General features: G+C 49.1%; 1 protein-coding gene and 1 long non-coding RNA gene across 15 annotated transcripts; one reads left to right on the forward strand and one right to left on the reverse strand.

Annotated features, from left to right (window-relative positions):
- Positions 1-58: 58 nt before the first annotated feature.
- ANKRD16 (ankyrin repeat domain 16) lies at positions 59-23,129 on the forward strand. Of its 14 annotated transcripts, XR_008308519.1 has the most exons (12): positions 59-249; positions 3,975-4,215; positions 5,011-5,378; positions 6,863-7,083; positions 8,327-8,369; positions 11,076-11,184; positions 12,494-12,655; positions 16,895-16,958; positions 20,160-20,231; positions 20,336-20,414; positions 21,136-21,756; positions 22,928-23,129. XR_008308519.1 is itself a non-coding variant. In XM_053255609.1 (11 exons), the coding sequence occupies exons 2-10, from the start codon at positions 4,189-4,191 to the stop codon at positions 20,380-20,382; spliced, it is 1,113 nt and encodes a 370-aa protein (XP_053111584.1). In that variant the 5' UTR covers positions 60-249; positions 3,975-4,188; the 3' UTR covers positions 20,383-20,414; positions 22,928-23,129. The 14 variants fall into 14 exon arrangements, 10 of the variants coding, with proteins under 10 accessions (XP_053111584.1, XP_053111586.1, XP_053111588.1 ...); XM_053255609.1 differs by lacking the exon at positions 21,136-21,756 and having other exon boundaries at positions 60-249; XM_053255611.1 differs by lacking the exon at positions 21,136-21,756 and having other exon boundaries at positions 60-249; positions 20,163-20,231.
- Positions 3,883-5,467, reverse strand: LOC128327192 (uncharacterized). The gene is made up of 2 exons (XR_008308523.1): positions 5,332-5,467; positions 3,883-4,100 (listed from the first exon to the last, which is right to left on the reverse strand). It is a non-coding gene; the product is annotated as an uncharacterized LOC128327192 (long non-coding RNA).
- Positions 23,130-23,486: the final 357 nt, after the last annotated feature.

Below are 23,486 nucleotides of genomic sequence, written 5' to 3' on the forward strand. Positions count from 1 at the left end.
CAGCGCTCACTACCAGTTTCTTTTCCGGGTTCAGCGGTTGCTAAGGCTGCTGGGGGACAAATGAAACCTTGCCCGGAGTTCCGAACGCGTTTCTATTTCTCCTCCCCCCCCCTCCCAAAGAGATGTTGTGAGAACCCGCAGGGCCGCAGCCCACACTTCCGGTTCTGATTTTAGTTCTGGAAAGTCCTCCATGAGCGGGGCAAGCGTGGAGGAAATAAGGAATCCGTACAAAATCTTAAATAAAGACAGGTAGGCTTAGAGAATCATTGTGATCTTCCGAATTAATAGTGGCTGACAGTGAAGCTAAATTGCTCATGAATGGTCCAATTAAAATGAATGGGACAGGCTAGTGACTACCTCATTAATTTCAATGTGGCTACTCATGAGTAACTTAGACTGCCTGTCAGCCGCTGTGCCTTACTCCTGAAAGTTCCTTCGCTCTCCAGATGCGCCTGCTTCCATTTTTGACTCTTGGAGTAGTTCTCTCTCTCTCTCTTTATATATATATATATAATAGTTGAATGAGTGAAAGAACAGAACAGAGACGCAAAAAGCAGCTGTTTGCTTGGTTTGTAAGAAATGCAACCAGTAAGAATTTTGGAAACTCAAGTATTCCAAATAATGCTCCCCCAAAGGCAGCATGTAAAGCAATATTTCACTCCTATTCAGATCAGAGCGCTTGCTGGAAAGGCAGAAAAGATTGTTTGTTTGTTTATTTATGGTTTTTTCTATTGCCTTCCATAAGGCATCCTAAGGTAGTTTACAAAAATTAATATACAATAAAACTCCATAAAAATCACATTTAAAACCTTAAAGTCATTTAACAGAAGCAGGAGAGCTGAGAGACCCGGCAGCCCCTAAAGGGTAAAAGCCTGAAGAAATAAAAAGGTCCTTCGTTGTTTCTCAAAAGCAGCCACAGGGAAAGCATCCCAGAGCCTGGGGGCGACAACAGAGAACGGATTTCCTGCCTGTACGACAATTTAGCCTCTCTCAACACTGGCTATGGAGCAAAGGCCCCTCTGACAACCTTGTTGGGCAGGCAGAAACCCTTGGGAGCAGACGGCCACTCAGGTATCCAGGGCCCAAATCGTTTCGGGCTTTAAAGGTAACAACCAGCACCTAGAATTATTTGTTGGTTTATTTATTTATTTATCATATTTTCACACCGTCCAAAACGTACGTCTCTGCCTGCCCAACAAGATTGTCAGGGGGGCCTTAGATCCGGAAACAAATGGGCAGCTCTTTCAAAATAGGTGTCATATGCTCCGAGCGAGCAGTTCCAGAGAGAACCCTGGCAGCTGCATTCTGCATCCACTGAAGTTTCTCTTTCTCCAAGGGCAGCCCCATGTAAAGCACATTGCAGTAATCCAGCCGCGATGTGACTAAGGGTAAATGTGGCCAGATCTGCCTTCTCGAGAAAGGGACGCAGCTGGCGCACTAGCCGAAGCCGTGCAAAGGCACCCCTGGCCACTGCCTTTATCTGAGCCTCCAAAAGCAGAGCTGGGTCCAGCAACACCCCTAAGCTGTGCACTTGCTCTTTCAAGGGGAGTTCAACCCCTCCAGAGCTCCTTGAGTCACGCTGTCTCGATTGGCTTTTCTACTGACCAGCAGCACCTCCGTCTTGTCTGGATTTAACCTCAGTTTGCTAGCCCGCATCATCACCTCCAGCCCCCGGTTCAGTACATCAACTGCTTCCCTGATCTCAGAGAAAGGTAGAGCTGAGTGTCATCTGCATACTGATGACATCTTCATTCCAAACCTCCTGATGACTAGGGATGTGCACGAACCGGTGGTGGCAGCAGTTGGGGGGTTACCTTTAAGGGACTGGGAGGGTGCTCTTACCACACACACCCCAGCCACATTTCCCCCACCCAGCACTCTTGCCAAGATTCCTGGCATGGGGTGGCAGGGTACCTCCTTGCCACCCCGGTCAGTGTCAAACAGGAAGTGCCCGACGTGCATGTACACACACCTTTGGCCACCATCTGCAACGGCCAAAGGTGATTATGGCTGTGGATGATGGGAGTTATAGTACAACAACATTTGGGGGCCCAAGGTTGCAAACCCTTGATTTAGAAGACATGCAGTCCAATCCTATGCAAGCTTCCACAGCATGAAATCTTACTGTATTCGATAGAGCTTATTCCCCACTGGACAGTGTGAGCTTTACTTCTGTGTATGGAGACTGCTGGGCACTTCTGTGACTAAATGTTCCTCCGTACAAAAGAAAGAAAAAACCTTGTACATAGAAATCAAGCAGAAGGGTTCCAGCCTGACATGCTGCTTTTCTATATGCTTGAATTTTTATTTTTATTTTTATTTTTTTTCTTTGAAGTGAGACTCTGACAACCCAGATCCATGTTTATTGCCTCAGTCAGAAAGAGAGTGTCCAGGCCTACCAAAAGTGTTCTGTAATGTGCTTTGATATTGCAGCTGCAGTGCTGGTCTTTGACTGGAAACCCTTTAACATTCTGCAACAGGCAGGAATTCAACAGGTGCAACCTTTTCCTCCACTATCTTCATAATGGTGTATCTGTTGAGTTTCTGCCACAGTGCCTTAAAAGACACAGCAGCCCTTATTGTCTGTCTGTCTATCTCTCAGGTGCTGCGTGGCCTGTTTTCTAATATGTGAGTGTGTGTGCATACATAACACTTTTATTGCATGGTATATACAGTATATAACATGATGTTTTCAAAACTCTGTAATCAAAGGGAGTCTTTTATATTCCATTCTTGTGTCTTTAAAGTGTGATTAGTGGGAATTCAACAAGCAGAGCCTTTTGCATCACTTTTCGCTCCTTTTTGCTGTTTTTCAAGCACAAAAATGTTCATCCACAGAGGAGTCCAGAGGGGTCCAGCAACAGCAGGTCTGTCGCATTCCTAGGCAGAGTCAAACGCTACAGAAGATTTGTAGGGCAATGTTTTGCTTGTCCTAGCTGCTAAGGGGCGTGCTTGCAAGGGGAGGAATTATGCACCCTGGAAGGACTACCAGCTGATCCTGTTACTGCTGCCTGCGTTGGTCCATGGATTTGGTATCGCTGTATAGGGGTGCGTTGTTCAGTGGCCTGCCTTTTAAAATAGGAACAATGCAAAGGTTTATGGCTGCAGTCCTATGCATTCTTGGGAGTAAACCCTACTGAATCAGTGGGACTTCCTCGCAAGTAAATATGCCCAGGACCAGGCTGCACATTTCCTCTACACAGATCATAACATTGTGCTTTGCTAGAGAATTCTGAATGGCAGCATAATCCCTGCTTTGGTATTGCTGCTTCCAGAACACCCATTTATTTAAAAGTGTGCACTTACATTTTAGCACTGAATGGGCGTTCATGTTTTCTGGAATGGCATCCTTTTAATCAATGTTGCACTTGCCTGATCATTCCCCCTCCCCGCCCCTTTAATAATTCATCAGGTTTCAAATCTCATGCAGAGAATTGCCTTCTCTTTTGTCTTCCTGGTGTTTTCTGAGAGACTTTTAGTTTTAACTCTGAGATGCAACATGCCAAGAAGACTCCTGAGCTGTATTCTGCTGGTGTGTACATCCCAAAGTCATTGCAAAGTCCTCGCTGGGTTTTTGTGGTTTTTGTTCTGTTTTGTTGGACACCGCCCAGAGCCTTTGGATAGGGTGGTATAGAAATGTAAGAGATAAATAAATAAAGGGCGGCGGGGGGACATATCTCCAGGAACAAGGGGCTCCCATCCTTGGGTCCCAGATGTTGTGGGACTACAGTTCCAGTGGCCAAACCAGATGGGTCTTTGGTGTGATACAGCAACAAAGCTGTCTATATTTTAACTTTCCTTCAAACCATAGATGAAGACATCAAAATAAAAACCAACACAAAATGATGCAGCCACTAAAATACGTCTGGCAGTAAGCCAACGTCGAGTTAAGAATGTGTATTATTATAGGTACAGAGCAGAGGCTATTTAACAACACCACTTCTGGTACATAAAAATGTAACTTCACCTTGCAGGTTTCTTACACAAAGCTATGCAGCCTGATTCTGTGCATGCTTAGGAAGTACCCCTGCATTCGGCAGAGCTTGCTCTAAAGAAAGAACACACACAGGATTGATTGCAGCCTCCGAGGAATCCCTTCCCTGCCAGTAAAAAGGAGGAAATGTTTTTGAAGAAATGGTCCACATCTGAAGCTCCTTTTCCACTTATGATTAAATACTATATTAATAAATGCCGAGTGCCACCTCCAGGTTGCAGGTGCGAAGCCTGAGGGCAGGGATGGGCAACCCAAGACTTCCCAGTAAATTGTGGCTGGCTGGGGATGATGGGAGTTGTAGTCCAGCAACAGTCGGAGGGCCTCAGGTGGGCCATCCCTGTCTAGGGTAGTGTGGCGGGTGGGATCTTCTTGGCCAACATGGTGGCTCTTCCCTACTGGCTAATGGGCTTTCTTCACAGCCCCTGTGACGATGCCGGGGTCTTTGGGAGAAAGACCCTCGGCTGAGAGAGGGAGGAGGATCTGCTGCCACAGAACTTGGCCGTGGTGGTAGCTCCTCTTCTTCCTACCCTCTGGGGGAGGGCGCTGCCATAGTGTCCACCGCCTGACGCCAAGCCCCCCACCCCACTCATCAGTAAGCTGGGGGACACAGGACCCCAGTGCACCATGGGGAGGCCCATTGCTGACCTTTGCCCTCAGTCAGGGGTGGCCAATGAGAACACTCCCATTTGAAGATGGGGGAGCTGGGCAGTGGTCCTTGTAGCAGGCATACCCAGATGTTGACTACAACTCCCAGCATCCCCAGCTTTACTGGGGAGTACGGGAGTTGTAGTCAGCAACCTATGGGAGTCCTCATCACAGGGAAAACTGGTGCCTGAGCAAAGTCGCTGTGGCCTGAGCCCTCCTGACGATTCACACCCCCGCTGCAGCCTGTGCTGGAGATACAGGGGTTGTCTCAGCTGGGGTGGGCCCTCTGAGCATGGGCCGCTCACTGACCCCTGACGCTGCGCCTGGCCGAGGTCTCCCTTTCTTAACCCTGAACATTAACGTCTTCTTAGGAGTCTCCTATTCTAGGACTGTGGCTGGCAATGGCTGAAGGAGAAACCCAGAAACTGCTCCCCAGGTTAATTCAAGAAGGGAAATTCCCACTCCTGAAAGAGGCGATAGCACATGTCGGCGACCTGGACAGGGACGTGCGGCAGAAGCAGTTTGGGAGGTCGGGGGACACGCTGCTCCACTACGCGGCCCGCCATGGCCGCCTCGGCATCCTGGGCTACTTGGTTGAGACATTGGCCATGGACCTGGAACTGCCGAACAATGACTACAAGCGGCCCCTGCACGAAGCAGCCTCCATGGGTCATGGGGACTGTGTCTTGTACCTGCTGGAGAGAGGCGCGGCTGTCGACTGCTTGAAGAAGGCTGACTGGTATGGCGCCAGATTGTTAGTGCTTCCCTCTCTGGAAGACAAAAATATAAAATAAGTACTGAAGGACACGGAACCTCATAAAAGGGTTGTTAGGATGTGTGAACTGAAGGCTGTAGGGGGATCGGAATTTAAGGGATGAGTTAGATGTGCGGGATGGAGTCACATTTCCCCCAGAAGGAAAAGACACGCAGCTTGGGAGTACTCCTGGACCCAGGCCTCACCCTGGTATCTCAGGTGGAGGCCATGGCTTATTGTATTTTAAAATTTCCATTCCCGATCATTGATTGATTTTAACTGTTTTATTATATTTGTGAACCTCCCTGAGCTATTTTTTAAGGGCAGTCTAAAAATCGAACAAATAATAAAATAATAATGGCCAGGAGCGCTTTCTATCAGCTTTGATTGATTCGACAGCTGTGTCCATTCCTTGAAGAGAATGATCTCAAAACAGTGGTGCATCAGTTGGTAAACTCCCAGCTTGACTATTGCAATGAGCTCTACGTGGGGCTGCCTTTGTACGTAGTTCGGAAACTTCCATTAGTTCAGAATGCGCAGCCAGACTGGTCTCTGGGTTTTATTTATTTATTTATTTTTGCATTTATATACCGCCTTTCGTTAAAAAGATAACCCCAAGGTGGTTTACAAAAGTTAAACCATATTATTATTGACCATATTATGGCTGTTCTGAAACAGCTGCACTGGCTGCTGATATGTTTCCGGGCAAAATACAAAGTGCTGGTTATTACCTTTAAAGCTCTGAACGGCTTGGGTCCGGGTTACCTTAGAGAGCGCCTTCTTCGATATGATCCCCATCGCTCGCTGAGGTCATCTGAAGAGGTCCATCTCCAGTTTCCACCGGTACGTCTGGTGGCGACTTGGAACCTGGCCTTTTCTGTAGCTCCTTCTGGCCTATGGATTGCACTCCCGGCAGAGATCCGTAGTCTGGGCTTGCTGTTGGCCTTTAAGAGAACTCTAAAAACTTACTTGTTTGGCCTGGCCTTCCAAGATTTGTAAATTGTTGTGGGGTTTTTTTAGGTATTTTAATTTGTTTTAAATGGTTTTAATTGTTTTTGAATTGTTTTAATATTGTTTTTAGCACTGCTTTAAATAGTGTGTGTTTTTATGTCTTCTTAAATTTGTTGTACACCACCTTTGGATGGGGCAGTTTATAAATGTAATAAGTAAGTAAGTAAATACTGAAGTACACGAAACCTCATAAAAGGGTTGTTAGGATGTGAGAACTAAAGACTGTAAAATACTTGGTATGCGACTTGAGAAGCGATTAATGAAAGCAGGAGTGGAGAGGTGCCTTGTGACTGATTTCCAGACTCCTTGGAATTCGAAATATGTTTCTGACTGGTGCGCAAGGCCAGCTGTAATATTGGGTACCTGCCGGTTGTATCATTGGGAAGGATTTGCCAGTCCTCATAACAGAATGTGAACTCTGTTCTTCCCCTCCCTCCCTCCCTCCTCCCCTCTTCTAGGACCCCGCTAATGATGGCTTGTACCAGGAGGAACCTGAAGCTTATTCAAGACCTTGTCCAGCGTGGAGCAAACCCATTGCTGAAGAACAAAGATGGCTGGAATTGCTTCCATATAGCCAGCAGAGAGGGGGATCCCCGGGTGATCCAGTACTTGCTTGACGTCTCGCCCAACATCTGGAACACGGAAAGCAAAATCAAAAGAACGCCACTGCATACCGCAGGTAGCAGGCCTGTGCTGGGGAGGGTAATAGCTTGATGTGTCCCCTCAGCAGAAAATGGGGAATAAATATTCCATGTGTGAGCTGTGTCACAGTCTCGTAGCTCGAGAACAGACAGCAATTCACCCTGGTTCCATTCCCAGCAGCTTGTGGTCAGCAACCGATAAAAGCCCTATTCAGACATGATGCTGAACACTCATAGGACGAGTGTACACTGTACACAGGTACAGATCTGTACATCGGTACGGTGATTCACATGTTAGGCTGAGCAACGGTTCAGCAGTGCACTTCCTATGTGTATTGTGCATTTGAGGACCTGTGCCCAGGTGCATTTTAAAAATGAACACAGGTACAGTCATTCACCAAAAACACATATGAGTGTACAGATATCTGAACGCAGGTACTGCGTAAAGACTGAAGAGAGCTAAAGAAATGCAGGATTCTAGCACAACTGTGATTGGACAGCAGCAGTAGCCTGCTTTAGACATTATTAGCAGAGACACTGTCCCTTGAGTACAGTGTCTCAAAGTAGGTCCGGAAATCCCACCCACCTGTCAATCTATCCAGGTAATGCCTCGCTCACGTTTACAGTGGCGGGTGTCTGCAGCGGGGCGTGCTATAGCTGTGATGTCCTCCATTTCCATGACTGGCTGCAGACAACTGCTGCTGTAACCATAAGCAGTGTGCCTGGATTGATTGACAGATGGGCAGGACGTCTGGGCCCGCTTTAAGACAGCGTGCTCAAGCACAGCGTCTCTGCTAATAACATCTGAAGAAGACTAGTGTGTTCAACCCCACCTCCCCTCTCTGAACCAAAGGTAGCAGAAAAGATGGATGCTTCCCCTCAAATGAGATTAGCATCGTATTTTTCTTTCCTCTATATGCCCTGGACATTCTGAAAGGTCACACAGGTCCTGGAAGTTCCAAGGGCCGCCTTGGGTGACTTTGCTTTCAGTTTACAAACTTGTCTACTTCTGCTTACTTAGGGAATCCCCTGTGTAGAAACCACTGCCTTATTTTTAGGTGGCCCTCTTTTGCATCCAGGCAGGCACTCAGCCACCTCTGTTTGCCATATTGGATAGATGGGGATAAAAATGCCGGGAATATTCATTCATCACCAGAATGGTCAGGGCTTTTTTTTTTTTGCCATGAAACGGACAAAGGGGAAAATAACATGCCCTTAGTTCTTTTTCCTCTCTGTAGAGCTTCAAAACTGATAGTGACTTGTGTTCTCTCCGACACACAGCAATGCACGGGGGCCTGGAGGTGGTGAGAGTGCTCCTTGAACGGTAAGCAAGGGAGTCCCAGTCCTTGTTGCCTGGTGGCTTGAGCAGCAGACGGCTTCCTCACCTCACTCTTCTCTCACCTTTGCCCTCCTTTAACCCAGGGGTTCCCAGTCCTGGGTGCCCAGATGATGCTGGACTACAACTCCTATCATCCCCAGCCACAGTGGATGATGGGAGTTGTAGTCCAGCATCTGAGACCCTAGTCCGGGAACCCCCGCTTTAACCTATCCCAATGCCAGTTTTACTGCACAGCACTGAGGCTATTCTCACGAGCAGCAGAAACCGGGCGAAGGGAGCCCAGACCGGTCCCTGCTGCTCGTGTGCTTGCCATGGGAACCACGCAGCTCCCAGCAGCAAGCCTCCCTAAATGCCCCCCCCCAACATTGAACGAGGTTAGCAAAGCTAACCCAGGTTTGTTGGTTGTGTGGCTCTGCAGCGTGGCTCCACGCCGTGACCCCTGATGGGGAGGCTACAACAAGACTCCTGGTGTTGGGGGGGCTCCCCATAACGCCCCGCGCACTTGCGCAGGGCATTCTGGGACTTCCGGGGGCCAGAAGGGCCCCGATCCCCACCGCTCCAACCTGCTCCGTGACGGAGCCGGTAATCGTGGGCGGCCAAGCCAGCCACCCAGGGCAAGCTGCCTGCTCATGTGCGGGGAGAGAGGGTCAAGCCCCCACTCCCTGCAAAACCCCTTACGGCTTTCTACACTACTCGTGCAGAGCCTCCGTGGCTACTCTTACCTTGCCCTCAGCTTGGCCCACATTTGTCTAGCAGAAGCGCAAACAAAGAAATGTTGTTTTGGGCCACAGAGTTCAGCATCTTACAGTGCTGCACACATACAGGAGGAGAGCTGGTCTTGTGGGAGCAAGCATGACTTGTCCCCTTAGCTAAGCAGGGTCTGCCCTGGTTGCATATTAATGGGAGACTAGATGTGTGTGAGCACTGCCAGATATTCCCCTTAGGGGATGGAGCTGCTCTGGGAAGAGCATCTGCATGTTTGCATGCAGAAGGTTCCAAGTTCCCTCCCTGGCATCTCCAAGATAGGACAAGATTTTTTTATTTTTATTTTTTAATAGGACAAGATTTTTTTTATTGTTCCAAGATAGGGCTGAGAGAGATTCCTGCCTGCAACCTTGGAGAAGCCGCTGCCCATCTCTGTAGACAATACTGAGCTAGATAGACCAATGGTCTGACTCAGTATATGGCAGCTTCCTTTGTTCCTATGTTCCTATATTCCTACTGTATATACTTGAGCAGAGAAATCTTCAAGGGCAACTGAGCAGGAAGCCACTCAACTGGAATTTATTAACTCGGGAGTTCTGAAATTGGGGTCCTTAGATGTTCTTGGATTCAAACTCCCATCTAGGGAGGACCCAGGTTTGAGAACCCCTCTGCATTCACTAACTTGATTGGATCTCTTAGGGCTTGAATGGTGATTTGAACCTGCAGTCATGATGGGCCCACTTGGCTGCATAGCATGTTGCTCATCCTATGTTTAGAAGAGCCCCAGCAAGGGTGTGTGTGTTGTGTTGCAGTAATCTCTCCTACGCATTTGTTTAGCTTGGCTTATCTACCAGTATCATTCCGTCTACAGCTGCACAGGCCTGCCAATCGCCTTTGGAGTTTGCTTCATTCTGTTGATGAGACAGAGGATCCAGAACAGTTGACCTAATTTATAGTGGAAGTGTCAACAGGCCCTTGAGAGCAGCACAATTGGCATGCAGGGGCATGGAATCATTAGGGTGGCACCCATTTCATTTATCTTTTTCTCTCTGTCTGTTTGGACAAACTCCTGCAGCTTGAACAAGTGAAACCTAAGCTTCATTGCTTGCATTGTGGCCTGTTACATGGCTGTGCAAGGACTGGGAGCCTGTCCATTAAAAACAAGGTTGCCCCCCTAAAACACATGCAGCTGTAGTGTATTATTGATTTGATTTGATTTATATTTATATGTTAAGAACATAAGAACAGCCCTGCTGGATCAGGCCCAAGGCCCATCTAGTCCAGCATCCTGTTTCGCACAGTGGCCCACCAGATGCCGCTGGAAGCCTCAGACAGGAGTTGAGGGTGTGCCCTCTCTCCTGCCATTACTCCCCCGCAACTGGTACTCAGAGGCACCCCGCCCCCGAGGCTGGAGGTGGCCCACAGCCCTCCGACTAGTAGCCATTGATAGACCTCTCCTCCATGAAGTCATCCAAACCCCTCTTAAAGCCATCCAGGTTGTTGGCCGTCACCACATCCTGTGGCAGAGAGTTCCACAAGTGGATCACGCGTTGTGTGAAAAAGTACTTCCGTTTGTTGGTCCTAGACCTCCTGGCAATCAATTTCATGGAGTGACCCCTGGTTCTAGTGTTGTGCGAGAGGGAAAAGAATCTCTCTCTCTCCACTTTCTCCACACCATGCATGATTTTATAGACCTCTATCATGTCTCCCCACAGTCGTCTTTTTTCTAAACTAAAAAGCCCCAGGTGTTGTAGTTATTTTATTTTATCATATTTCCATACTGCCTGACATGTGCATCCTCGGCGATGTACATAAGTTAAAATACAACAAATCTAAAACCAGGATAAGATGATTGAAACAGTTATGATATAAAACCCATTAAAATTAATTAATTATGGAGGCAGAATCCCACCAAACCAATAGTCTTCTTTGGCTTAGACCTGTGTCTTCACTCCAGCATGTCATTATGCCTGTGTTTATTCCAAGGTGCCCCTATGAACCTGACAGTAAGGACAAATGTGGAGTCACTGCCTTTATGGATGCAATACAGAACGGGCATCTTGATATCGCCCAGCTGCTTCTAGAAAAACATAAGGTATGTGCAAGTGATGTAGATATTCTAGTTTTGTTTTTAAAAATGCTAGTTTAAAAAACCTAGCAAATCTATTAAAATGTAAAGCTGGCTTCTACGGAGTCAGACCATCAGTCCATCTGTCTCAGTATTGTCTACACTGACTGGCAGTAGCTCTCCGGAATTTCAAATGGGTGTTTCTCAGCCCTGCCTGGAGGTGCTGCCAGGGACTAAACCTGGGTCTTTCTGCATGCAAAGCAGAGCCTTATTGAGACATTAAGTTGAACATTTGTGCAATGAGTCTACAGTGTGCACAGGTTCAGATCTGTACACAAGTACAGATGTTCACACATCATATTGAACACAAGTACAGCAATACACTTCCAACCTGAGCCATGCATTTGTGGAGCCTGTAACCCAGGTTTGCTGTTAAAATGAATGCAGGTACAGTCATTCACACAAAAACATGTACAAAGTGTACAGATGTCTGTATGTGCTTACAACATAATGTCTGAATAGGGCTCAGGTGTTCTGTCACTGAGCTAAAGAATCTGAAAATTCCTGTGCCATACTGCATCATAGCAGATAGGTTTGGTTATCTGCTATGGATTTTTCTGTTTCCTCAAATATGTATCAGCTTTCAGTTTGGAATTATTTTCTAGTCTTCCCTGAAATATGTAAAAGACAGTGGCTACAATATTTTGTTTGTAAAGTATTGAAATTGGTGCAGCTTCAATTTAGTATGGTTAATATTGTCAGCCTGGTTAGTTTTGTTCGTTAATGTTGTGTTGCACATAGGAAGTTGCCATATACTGAGTCAGACCACAGGTTCATCTAGCTCAGTATTGTCTACACAGACTGGCAGCAGCTTCTCCAAGGTTGCAGGCAGGAATCTCTCTCAGCCCTATCTTGGAGATGCTGCCAGGGAGGGAACTTGGAACCTTCTGCTCTTCCCAGAGCGGCTCCATCCTCTATGGGGAATCTCTTACAGTGCTCCCACATCAAGTCTCCCATTCAGATGCAACCAGGGTGGAACCTGCTTAGCTAAGAGGATAAATCATGCTTGCTACCACAAGACCAGCTTTCCTCTCCGCTTGCTAATCAGGATTTCTTTTCTGTACCCCTAAGCCCTAAAATAAACCGGATTCTGTTTTTGAACTTTCAACTCTCTGTCAGTTGTTTCCAAGACCAAAGCTTTGCACACATTTATTTTGAAATGGGCTGCTTCATTCTCACTTGCTAGTTACCCACACAAGCCCAAAAGTAGTCAGGGCTGTTTGCCAATTCCCCAGGAGCAGTACCATTAACAAAGATCACTTCCTCCCTCCCTCAGGCTTGCTACACCATGGAGGATGCACTCGGAGCTCAGCCACTGCACCGGGCCGCAGTCACGGCACAGGACAACGCCCTCCGGTTCCTCGTTGTGGACCTTGGTGTCGATGTCAACGCGAGAGCCACCTCACTCCAGATCACGGCATTACATTACGCTGCAAAGGTTCTGAGTTTTCTCCTTTGGGGCTTGTCAGGGGCATGGCTGCAGTTAAATTCTTCCAAGAGTGGTCTGTCATTTAAAAAATGGCCTGTGTTCATGCAGTGATGTTGCATTCAGTCCCCATTATGTGCAGTTCAGACCACAGAGGCAGAAAAGGCTTGAGTGGCACGTGTCAGGTGAAAGTTAAATGCTGCCATTGGCTGTGATACTTCTGTGGGCACTGAAGGACATCATCTAGGCCTTGGCATCTGCACAGTGAAGGCCCTATATACTTTGCACCAGTGTTCCCTCTAACAGGGATTCCCAGATGTTGTTGTTGACCACAACTCCCAGAATCCTCAAGCAAAAGCCATTGCAGCTGGGGATTCTGGGAGTTATAGTCAACAATATCTGGGATGTTGTCAACAATATCTGGATGATGTTGGACTACAACTCCCATCATCCCCACCCACAATGTGTCTGGGGATGGTGGAAGCTGTGGTCCAACATCATCTGGGACCAGTATTCCCTCTCTAACAGGGATTGCCATATGTTGTTGACTACAGCTCCCATAATCCCCAGCCAAAGGCCACTGCAGCTGGAGATGTTGGGCGTTGTAGTGAACAACATCTGGGAGTCCCTGTTAGAGGGAACAGTGCTTTGTACTGGAAATTAGAGTGGAAAGCCAGTTCCGTTTTAGACCAAAAGTACCAGGAAAGTATGTGAATCTAGCATTTTTATATATCTGTGCGTCAAACTGTCATGTTTGCACACTCTTAGGAAAACCACAATTACCATTTTCCAGCACAGGAGAGGCCAGGCCATAGGGAAAGATCCTGCATGCACAGCCTAAACCCCACCCCCTCCCAAAGCTGCAGAGGGGAAACACTGAAATCTTCCCTTCCATGGCTAATAGTGGCTTTGGGGGCTGCGGTTTGGATCAAGACCATAGCAGAGGAGAAGCAGGTTGAACTCCCTTTCCCATAACACCACACTAAATCAGGGGCCACCTCCACTAGTGGTGTGCACGGAACCGCCGTGCGCACATGCAGTCGCACATTCTGAAGCCTTCTGCCGAGAAATGGGGGACGGGGCGGCAGGGAGGTACGCTGCCGCCCCCAATGCTTTTCAAAAACGGAGTGCCGGTGGGGGGAAAGCGGCGAGAGGGTAAGTGCACCCTCCCCCGCCCTATAAGAGCCACCCCCCCGCCAGCTGTGAACCACGAACCACTCCCCGCCCCCAGGGAACCGGTTCGCAGGCCTTTAGAATGGCCTGCGAACCGGTCTGTGCACATCACTAACCTCCACAGCTGCTTTTTGAGACAGAAAAACACACAGAGAGTTCCTAGTCCCTCTCCTGGTCCCACCACCGCTGCTGTGCTGGTCTTGTGGCCGTGGATTGTCCCCTTTGCTAAGCAGGGTCTGCCTTGGTTTGCATTTGGATGGGTGGGCTACATATGGAGCACTGTGAGATTTTCCTCTCCGGGGATGGGGCTCAGTGGAAGAGCATCTGCTGACGATCCTGGCATGGCATCTCCAGGTAGGGCTGGTGAGGACTCCTGCCGGAACTCATGGAGAGCCACTGCCAGCCGGTGGAGACAGTACTGAGCTAAAGGGCCAATGGTGTGACTCATCATTGTATGGCAACTTCCCGTGTTCCTATGGCAAGTAATGCAAAGGAGGAAGCAGAAGAGGAAATACCGAGAGGGAGGCAGAATACGGGAAGCACTCGAGGGCACACCAGCTGCAGTCTCTGGAGAGAGCGAGAGTATTGTAGACATGCCACAGAGCACCTTGCGTCCACTGCAGCCGTTCCATTCTTTTCTCTTCCCCTTCCTCCTCTGCATTACAGCAGCAATGGGTGAAGGAGGTAGGAGGCTGCTTTCTGTGGCAAACTGGAGCTGTGGCAGCAAGTAGCTCTGCTGTCGCAGCTGCTGCTGCTGTGTGGCAGGACAGTGTGGGTGCCTGCGTTTGTGCACGCACAAAGAGAAGCAGCGAATGCTGTTGCCGCTTCCATTTCTCTTGCTTAGTTTGTTTATCTATCTTTATCTTTATCTACCGCCCTTTGTCCTAAGACCCCCAGGGTGGTTAACAACAAGATAAAAACAACAAGTCAATAAAGACATAAAAAACAGAACACACACAGCTACACATTTAAAAAGAGCAAAGGACAGCTCATCGGCCCAAAGCCTGGATAAAAGGGGGCAGTCTTCACTTTCCTCCTGAAGGCTGGGAGAGAGGGAGCTACGCGGATCTCAGCTGCAAGCGAATCCCACGGTCTGGGGGCAACAACTGAGAAGGCCCTGTCCGCCGTGCTCGACAAACGGGCCTCAGCAGGTGTCGGCACACGGGGCAGAGCCCTCCCAGCTGATCCAGTCAGGTGGGCAGATTCAGTTTGGAGCTGGTGGTTCTCAAAGTACCTGCGGCCCAAGCTGTTTAAGGCACATCCTGATACATGCACGAATGCAAACAAAACAAGGAGGTACGTGGCGGAGGCAGAGGCACACCTAAGTAATTTGGGAGCCTGGACTGAAAGGCCTTTGGAGGCCCTCCCCCACCCACCCCCGCTGAAAATTAAGCATCATCGCCCTACACACACACACACACACACACACACACACACACACAGTATTTTTAACATGTGGGTTCTTGAGGGTGCAAACAGCAACCGAACACACAAGAACGTAAGAATATAAAACAGGTCTTTTAATGTAAATATGCATTAGCAGAAACATTTCAACATGCAACTTAACGTCTTCCCATCTGGCCGATTTCTTTCCCGCTCCTCCTTCTGTCCCTAAAGCACCCGTCGCCGCTCACAATCACACTCGGCCGCCCGGCATAGCGGCACAGACTAAAGAGGATTTGGGGGGCCCCAGGGGATGGGGAGGCCCTGGACTTTGGCCCCGAAGTCCAGGGGTAAGAGCACCTCTGGGCAGGGTGGCTAGGTGTGGCATTTGGCCCCCTACATTCGGCACGCCAGTTCCTTGGGCCATCACTGCAGCCGAGCACCAGCCGACCCGCTCGGGGCCCTGCGTTCCCTCCCCTTCTGGAGGCCTCAGCGGGACTCTGATCCAAAGCACGTGTTGGCCTGGCATTCTGCTTCTCCTGCGTAGGCTCAGGGATGGGAGGCCTCTTGCTGCCAGATGGGCACTGCACCTCCTTGTCTGGGTTTCTGCTCAGACTCACTGCCACCCCCTTTGCTCCTGTGGCCCCAGGAGTGATTTTGGAGGGTCTGGAGCTGGAGGTGGGACCAGTCAAGATAGAGATCTCCATAGCCTGCAGCCTTCCCAAGTGGTATTGCCTTCCTGGTGGTCGTTTCGTGGGCTCCCCAGAGGCATCTGGTGGGCCACTGTGTGAAAGAGGACGCTGGACTAGATAGGCCTTGGGCCGGATCCAGCAGGGCTGTTCTTATGTGCAGGGGCAACTCAGTGTCTTTTGACTCCTCTTGACCCCCTTAGGTCCTGGGACCAGTGGTGGGGCCTGAGAAGGAGGCTCATCTGGTTCCGACAGGAGGATCCTGGGGTCCCACTCCCAAGCATGGCCTTCCAATGTTACGGTACAATTTGACCCAGAAATGTCTGGATCCAGCTGCCCTGCCAGACTTGTTGGAGGTGACCCTATGGCAAGGATGCACAACTTCTGCTCTCTGGCTGTTGTTGGACTACAGTCCCCATGATCCCCTGCCACAGTGGCGAGCCATTAGTCAGGGATGATGGGAGTTGCAGTCAGACAGCCAGAGGACCAAAGCTGTGCCGCCCTGCTCCATAGCACGAAGCGGTCTCTGCCGGCACTTTCTCTTCTGCCACAACCAGCCACGACAACTTCTGTTTTTCATTTCTACTGGAACTGATGCGGTCCCTCGTAATTTGGAGAAGTCTCTCTCTCACTTCCCTGTACTTGGGTGGTTGGAGGAGAAAGTCTCTGAATCGCGGCCTTTCCTAGGCTTCACTGCACACCTCACTTGTTAGCTTGGAAGCTGGGACCTTCCCACATGCCAGAGCTTGGGACCATGCCTAGCTGGGAACCTCTGAGCAGGATGGGCCCCAGTCCATTCCACACTGGTGGCATCCCTCCACTGCCAGAGGTGCTCTGCCACGGCCCCCACCAGAGGCAGGACTCTCGGCCCTATTAAAGATGGCAGAGTCCAGTAGACCAACAGATCTACCCCACAGAGGGAGTGCAATCCACTTGAAGTTTATTTATTTTATCATTTAAATAAATAAGTTGTTATTTATTTTAGTGTATGTTTTATCTCACCAAGATATCCTTCAACGAACTCGGGGTTCTCCTTCCACCTCGTTTTGTCCTCACAACAACCCTGCGAGGTAGGTTAGTCTGAGAGATTGGGACTGGCCCGAGGTCAGCCAGTGAGCTTCATAGCTGAACACGGCTTTTAATCCAGGTCTCCTGGGTCCTAGTGTGACTTTCTTACCCAGGGCTGCACAACTTTGGCCCTCCAGCTACTGTTTGACTACAGCTCCCATCACTCGCAGCCGCTGTGACTGGGGATGATGGGAGTTGTAGTCCAACAGCTGGGGGGGGGGCAAAGTTGTGCAGCCCTGCTCTAACCGTTACGCCAGCTGCCTCTTGCACAGCTCCTGTTCAATGAGCTTTGTGCAGTGGAGTTTTCCCGGGGATCATATCCCATCATCATAACAAGTTGCTCAGACTGAGGGGCCAGCTCTGATGCCAAGGTCTAAGTAAGTTGGGATTGGATAGAGAGGGTCAACTGACACCTCAGTGCAAGTGGCACCCATGCACTGCAAACCTTAAGCCCTCTTCACCCTTACTGAGATCAGTGGCGCTCACAGTTACAGCCAGTGTTCCTTCTAAGGCGTGCACGTGTGCGCACGCGCACATGGTTTTTGATGCCCGCTCAGTTCATTTTAGATCCCACTCAGGTTGAATCAGGAAGGCCCCATTCTCAATGCAGGTGCACACACACTGCCTGGATACTGCCGCCCAGAACAAAACTCATCCCGCACAAAGATGAAAAATATTAGAGAGAACATTGGTTACAGTGCCAAAAGTGGACAGGAAGTCCCGCCCTGACACTGTCATCCACACACACCCCGCCCCTGGACCTCGCTGCTCACAGTTGCAGCTGCATTTGTGTGAAGAGGCACCCACTGTAACCGTGATGGCCGCCACCTCCCTGCAGTGTCAGCCAGTCACAGTTACAGTGGGTGCCTTTTCACACATACGTCGCTGTCACCATGAGCGACGAGCTCCAGGGAGTGAGTGACAGCACTGGGGCGGGACTTCCTACCCGCTCTCCACTCAGTAATGTGTCAAGAGTAGAGGTAGAGCATTAGGGGCGACGACGACCCAGTGGGTAAGGCACCAGGCCCGGCTGCTGGGTGCCTTTGCTCAACCCCCTCACAGCCCCTTACATTTGCCCACAGATGTTTGAGTTTATATAGACAGTTGTAGTTTTAAAACGAAAGCTGAGGTTTTCAGGGCAGGCCCCAGATTTTTGCTTCTGCAATGCAGCTGTGCATGCAAGTGGGACAGTAATCCTCGCCCTGTGTTGCAATCACCTATTTCAGAGTAAGCAAGAGGATGATTCTATGTAGGGCAGGATACCCACATCCTTGCCTTACACAATGCACCAGAACATCGGTAGGAAGCTGCCTTATAGAGAGTCACAGCCTTGGTCCAGCTAGCTCAGGATTGTCTACACTGATTGGCAGCAGCTCTTTAGGATTTCAGGCAGGAGTCCTTAAGAACCTAAGAACAGCCCTGCTGGATCAGGCCCAAGAAGGCCCATCTAGTCCAGCATCCTGTTTCACACAGTGGCCCGCCAGATGCCACTGCTGGAAGCCTACAGGCAGGAGTTGAAAGGGGCATGCCTTCTCTCCTGCTGTGACTCCCCTGCAACTGGGACTCAGAGGCATCCTGCCTTTGAGGCTGGAGGTGGCCTATAGCCCTCCGACTAGTAGCCATTGATAGACCTCTCCTCCATGAAGTTATCCAAACCCCTCTGAAAGCCATCCAGGTTGTTGGCTGTCACCACATCCTGTGGCAGAGAGTTCCACAAGTTAATTATGCGTTGTGTGAAAAAATACTTCCGTTTGCTGGTCCTAAATTTCCCGGCAATCAATTTCATGGGATGACCCCTGGTTCTAGTGTTATGGGAGAGGGAGAAGAATTTCTCTCTCTCCACTTTCTCCACACCATGCATGATTTTAGAGACCTCTATCATGTCTCCCCGCAGTCATCTTTTTTCCAAAGCAGGGTTTCTTAACCTTGGACTCCCCAGATGTTGTTGGACTACAACTCCCAGAATCCCCAGACATGGCCTTTGTGGCTGGGGATTCTGGGAGTTGTAGTCCAACAACATCTGGGGGCCTAAAGTTAAGAAACCCTGTTCTAAACTAAATAGCCCCAGGGGTCGTAGCCTTGCCTCATAAGGAAGGTGCTCTTCACACAACCCTTCCCAGATCTCTCTGGAGAAGATGCTGCCAGGGAATGAATCTGGAACCTTCTCCATGCAAAGCAGATGCTCCACCACTGAGCTACAGCCCCATAGCCTAAGGGGAATATCTCACAGTGCCCACACATGTAGTCGCCCATCCAAATACAAACCAAGGGGACGACCAAGAAGAATATTTGTATGTGGCTTTTCAACCAAAGCTCCCAAAGCCGTTTACATAGAGAAATAAAAATAAGTAAAGACGGCTCCTTGTCCCCAAAGGGCTTACAGTCTAAAAAGAAACATAAGATAGACCCCCAGCAACAGCCACTGGTGGGATGCTGTGCTGGGGACGGATAGGGCCAGTTGCTCTCCCCCTGCTCAATAAAGAAAATCACCACTTTAAAAAGATGCCTCTTTGCTCAGTTAGCAGGGGAAGCAGGCAATTCCTGCTTGCTACAACAGACCAGACTTGCTACAACAGACCACCTCGCTAATTATCATGACACACACCCTGGAGGACGTTTCCCCAGCTTCCCCACTTCAGTTGCCAAGGTTACGCTTTGATGATGGGGGAGAAAAGGCTCTGCTTCCTCCTCCATTTCTGCCAGGGCAATTGGCCAGGCAGCCAAATGGATTCACTGCTGGATGGGTTTTCAGTGATCAGTGTTACTTTGAATTTCCTTCCTTTGAAAATCAAATTGTTTACTTGAGTCAGTTGGCTGCAAGGCTGTGGTAGCAGAGAGTCATGTGCCAGTGCTCAGTTCTTCCTGCTGCTTCGGTGCGCTTGTGTTTTAGAACAGGACAACTTAGGAAGAGCCCTGCTGGGCCAGACCGAGGGGCCATCTAGTCCTGTCTCCATCAAGATGCCTCCAGAAAACCCACAACTGAAGGCAATCGTCCTCTCCCACTGTTGTTCCTCAGCAACAAGTTTAGTGGTAGACTGCCACACAACACTGAGGTTCCATTCAGCTGTCCTTGCTAGTAGCCCTTGGCAGACCTGCCCTCCATGAATCTGTCTAATGCCCCTTTAAGAACCATCTCAGCCAGTGGCCATTGGTACACCTGGTGGCAATGAGTTCCACAAGCTAATTATGTTTTTTTTCTGAAGAAGAAGTAGTTGCTGCAGAACTTTCTTTAGATGTGACAGTAATACAGAAGAGTAGTCTTGGAAGGTTGTTTGGTAAGTGGAGAGGCCCAAATGTAAGATCTCTCACACAAGCATGGGGAATGGAAATGGTTTCGTTTTGTTGGCCCTGACAAGTGTGTCTTTTATTTGTAATGCAGGAAGGACACACAGACACTATCAAGACCCTTCTGTCCCTTGGTGTTGATCTGAATGCTAAGGATGGGAAAAACCGAACAGGTAAGATGCTTGCATATTTTATAATGAGATTCCATTAGGCTCTAGGGATGGGGCCGGGAGCCACAGCCAATCAGTGTAGACACCCCTGAGCTAGAGGGACCAATAGTCTGGCTCAGTATAAGGCAAGTTCCAATGTCCCTAATGATTAAAACTTCTAGAAAGCAAAATCTCTGCGTCTGAGCATTTGCCATTTAATTGTGTGGGTATTCCATGCAGGCTCTGATATTAGCATGAGGTTATATAGGTATCAGGTATTTAAGCTGGTCTGGTGGTAGCCAGCATGACTTGCCCCCTTAGCTAAGCAGGGTCTGCCCTGGTTGCATTTGAATAGGAGACGGGTAGAGGGCCGAATCGGCCGGTGTGGGGGCAGGAAGGAGGTTTCGCTGCCTCTGCTGCCATCCCGGATGGCAGGGGTGGCTCGGGCGGGGGGAAGGTGGCGCAAGGAGCTGGATCGGTGGTGGTGGTGGGGAGAGACAGGGAGAACTAGCGAGCAGGTGCTTTGCGCTGGGCCAGCTAGTGTAATATAATATAATATTGTATACAGTCTACATGCTCTTGATGAAGGGTCCCGCGATACATATGGCGCAGGAGAGGACGAGGGAGCTGTAGGCCAATAGGACCCAGCAAACACTAACTGGACTTCTGCTTCCAGGGGAGGTGGAATGAATTATTGTTTTTGTTTGTTTGTTTGTTTACATTTATATCCCGCTCTTCCCCCAAGGAGCCCAGAGCGGTGAGATATGTGACTGGCTCAGAGTCATCCAGTGAGTGTCATGGCTGAATGGGGATTTGAACTCAGGTCTCCCCGGGCCTAGCTCAGCACTCTAACCACTGCACCACACTGGCTTGTTGAGGGAGACTGAAAGCTGGAGATAATCAAAGGCTAGAGGAGGCAATAAACAACATAGGAAGCTGCCTTCCTAGGAACATAGGATGAACATAAAGGACATAGGAAGAAAAGAAGAGCATAGGAAGCTGCCTTCTACCGAGTCAGACCACTGGTCCATCTAGCTCAGTATTGTCTATCCAGACTGGCAGCGGCTTCTCCAAGGTTGCCGGCAGGAGTCTCTCTCAGCCCTTTTTGGAGATGCTGCCAGGGAGGGAACTTGGAACCTTCTGCATGCAAGCAGGCAGGTGCTCTTCCCAGAGTGGCCCCATCCCCTCTTACAGTGCTCACATGTAGTCTCCCATTTGAATGCAAACCAGGGTGGACCCTGCTTAGCAAAGGGGACAATTGCTACCACAAGACCAGCTCTCCTCCCACCACCACCGCCACAAGACTCGCCTCCTCCTGATTCTGTGTTGACTGAAAGCCTGACAGACCAGCCCTGGTTTCTTGCTGGTGAGTGGTGGCAGCAGCAATCTTCTGGGGCTCTTTTCTTTTTTAAACCCTTTTTGGCTGCTGCCAAAGGTAGCAGTAGAGCTGATCTCAGCAGCAGGCACCAAAAAATCCGTTCCCACCCGTGAGAGTTGCCTTTTCCTTCCCAAGATTGATGCTGGGACCAGTTTGTGGCTTAGAAAAATACAGTATTCCCTGTCAGTTTCAAACGTGACATCTGGTCAGGCCTGAGGAAAAACCCATCCCAGTGAGGCTTCCAAAACAAAAATGCAAGGACAGGGAGAATACAGCCCTATGCTGGGGGAAATTTAAGAGCATATGGGGAAAACCCTTCTTTGCTACAGTGGGGGCATCAGAATATGAAACAGGTGTGCACGTATGCAAATTTCCTATTATGCAAAACTTACTTTAGCAAAATTAGAGCTGCAATGTTCAGCCTCTTACAGTAATCAGTGAGATTAAAAGCCTTTTGCTCAACTAAAAATGTGCCACGATTAATCAGGTAAAACTTTTTTAAAATACAAGTCATTATAAAAAATTCTAGAAAGCAGAAATATAGAAGTATCATCACAGAAGAAGTACAGTATCTCTCCTCTCTTGCATGATGGCCGGCAGGGGCGGGGGTGAGCTGATGGGACATATTTGTGCACCATCAGAAAGGCCTGAACAAAAGGTCTGTACCCCTGGGGATTCTCAAACCTGAGTCTCCAGATGTTGTTGGACTACAACTCCCATTATCCCCAGCCACAGTGGCTCAAAAGTATGGCTTGGGATGATGGGAGTTGTGGTCCAAGAACATGTGGGTACCCAAGTTTGAGAACCCCTAGGTTTATGTAATCAGTGTCTTGACCAGTGTTCCTTCTAAAAGGGATTCTCAGATGTTGAGGACTACAACTCCCAGAATCCCCAAGCAAAGGTTATTGCAGCTGGGGATTCTGGGAGTTGTAATCAACAACATCTGGGAATCCCTGTTAGAGGGAACACTGGTCCTGACCATCTGACTCCAAGCCAGTCTTCCCTCTAACAGGGATTCCCAGATGTTGTTGACTACAACTCCCAGAATCCTCAGCTGCAATAGTCTTTGCTTAGGGATTATGGGAGTTGTAGTCCACAACATCTGGGAATCCCTGTTAGAGGGAACACTGACCCATTTTAATTCCCCCGCTTCCTACAGCCCTGCACATGGCATGTGCCGGTCAGCATGCAGCATGCACACAAGTTCTTCTGGAGGCAGGATTGCAGGACTCTCCAGACAGTACCGGGACACGTGCACAGCAGCTTGCAAAGAAGTCAAACCTTCTCCAGCTTTTCAAGGAAATCAATATTAGTGCATGAAACTGGCACACAAGACAATAAAACTGCTTCTTTCCAGACTTTCCCATTGTTTGTTTGTTTTTAATTGATGGGACTGCTAGTATAACATTATCCGTTTTTATGAAGACCTACAGTGCGCACTGAGCCGAACGAACGCCAAAATTTTCCAGCAAAAGCACTAAGGCTCTGCAACCAAAGTGGGAGTCCGTTTGTAATAGACTGGTATAGTGGTTATTTAAGTTTGTTTATTATAACAGTTTCATAAGTTGCACTTTAAACAAACCTAACGAATGATCCGTTGCTCCACTGTGTGAAACAGGATGCTGGACTAGATGGGCTTCCTTGGGCCTGATCCAGCAGGGCTGTTCTTATGCTCTGGCTGCCAAGGAAAAACAGTCATTAAAGCTGCCCCCTGCTGC

The sequence above is a fragment of the Hemicordylus capensis genome, chromosome 5 (assembly GCF_027244095.1).
Source record: "Hemicordylus capensis ecotype Gifberg chromosome 5, rHemCap1.1.pri, whole genome shotgun sequence".
Taxonomy (NCBI): Eukaryota; Metazoa; Chordata; class Lepidosauria; order Squamata; family Cordylidae; genus Hemicordylus; species Hemicordylus capensis.

What these genes read in the sequence shown, in the direction of transcription:
- ANKRD16 (XM_053255605.1), top strand. Translation starts at nt 4,189, where the DNA reads ATGCCGAGTGCCACCTCCAGGTTGCAG. An exon ending in GTGAGAGTGCTCCTTGAACG is followed by an intron (nt 8,370 to 11,075) that starts GTAAGCAAGGGA and finishes GTTTATTCCAAG; the next exon opens with GTGCCCCTATGAACCTGACA. An exon ending in CATTACATTACGCTGCAAAG is followed by an intron (nt 12,656 to 20,335) that starts GTTCTGAGTTTT and finishes TTTGTAATGCAG; the next exon opens with GAAGGACACACAGACACTAT.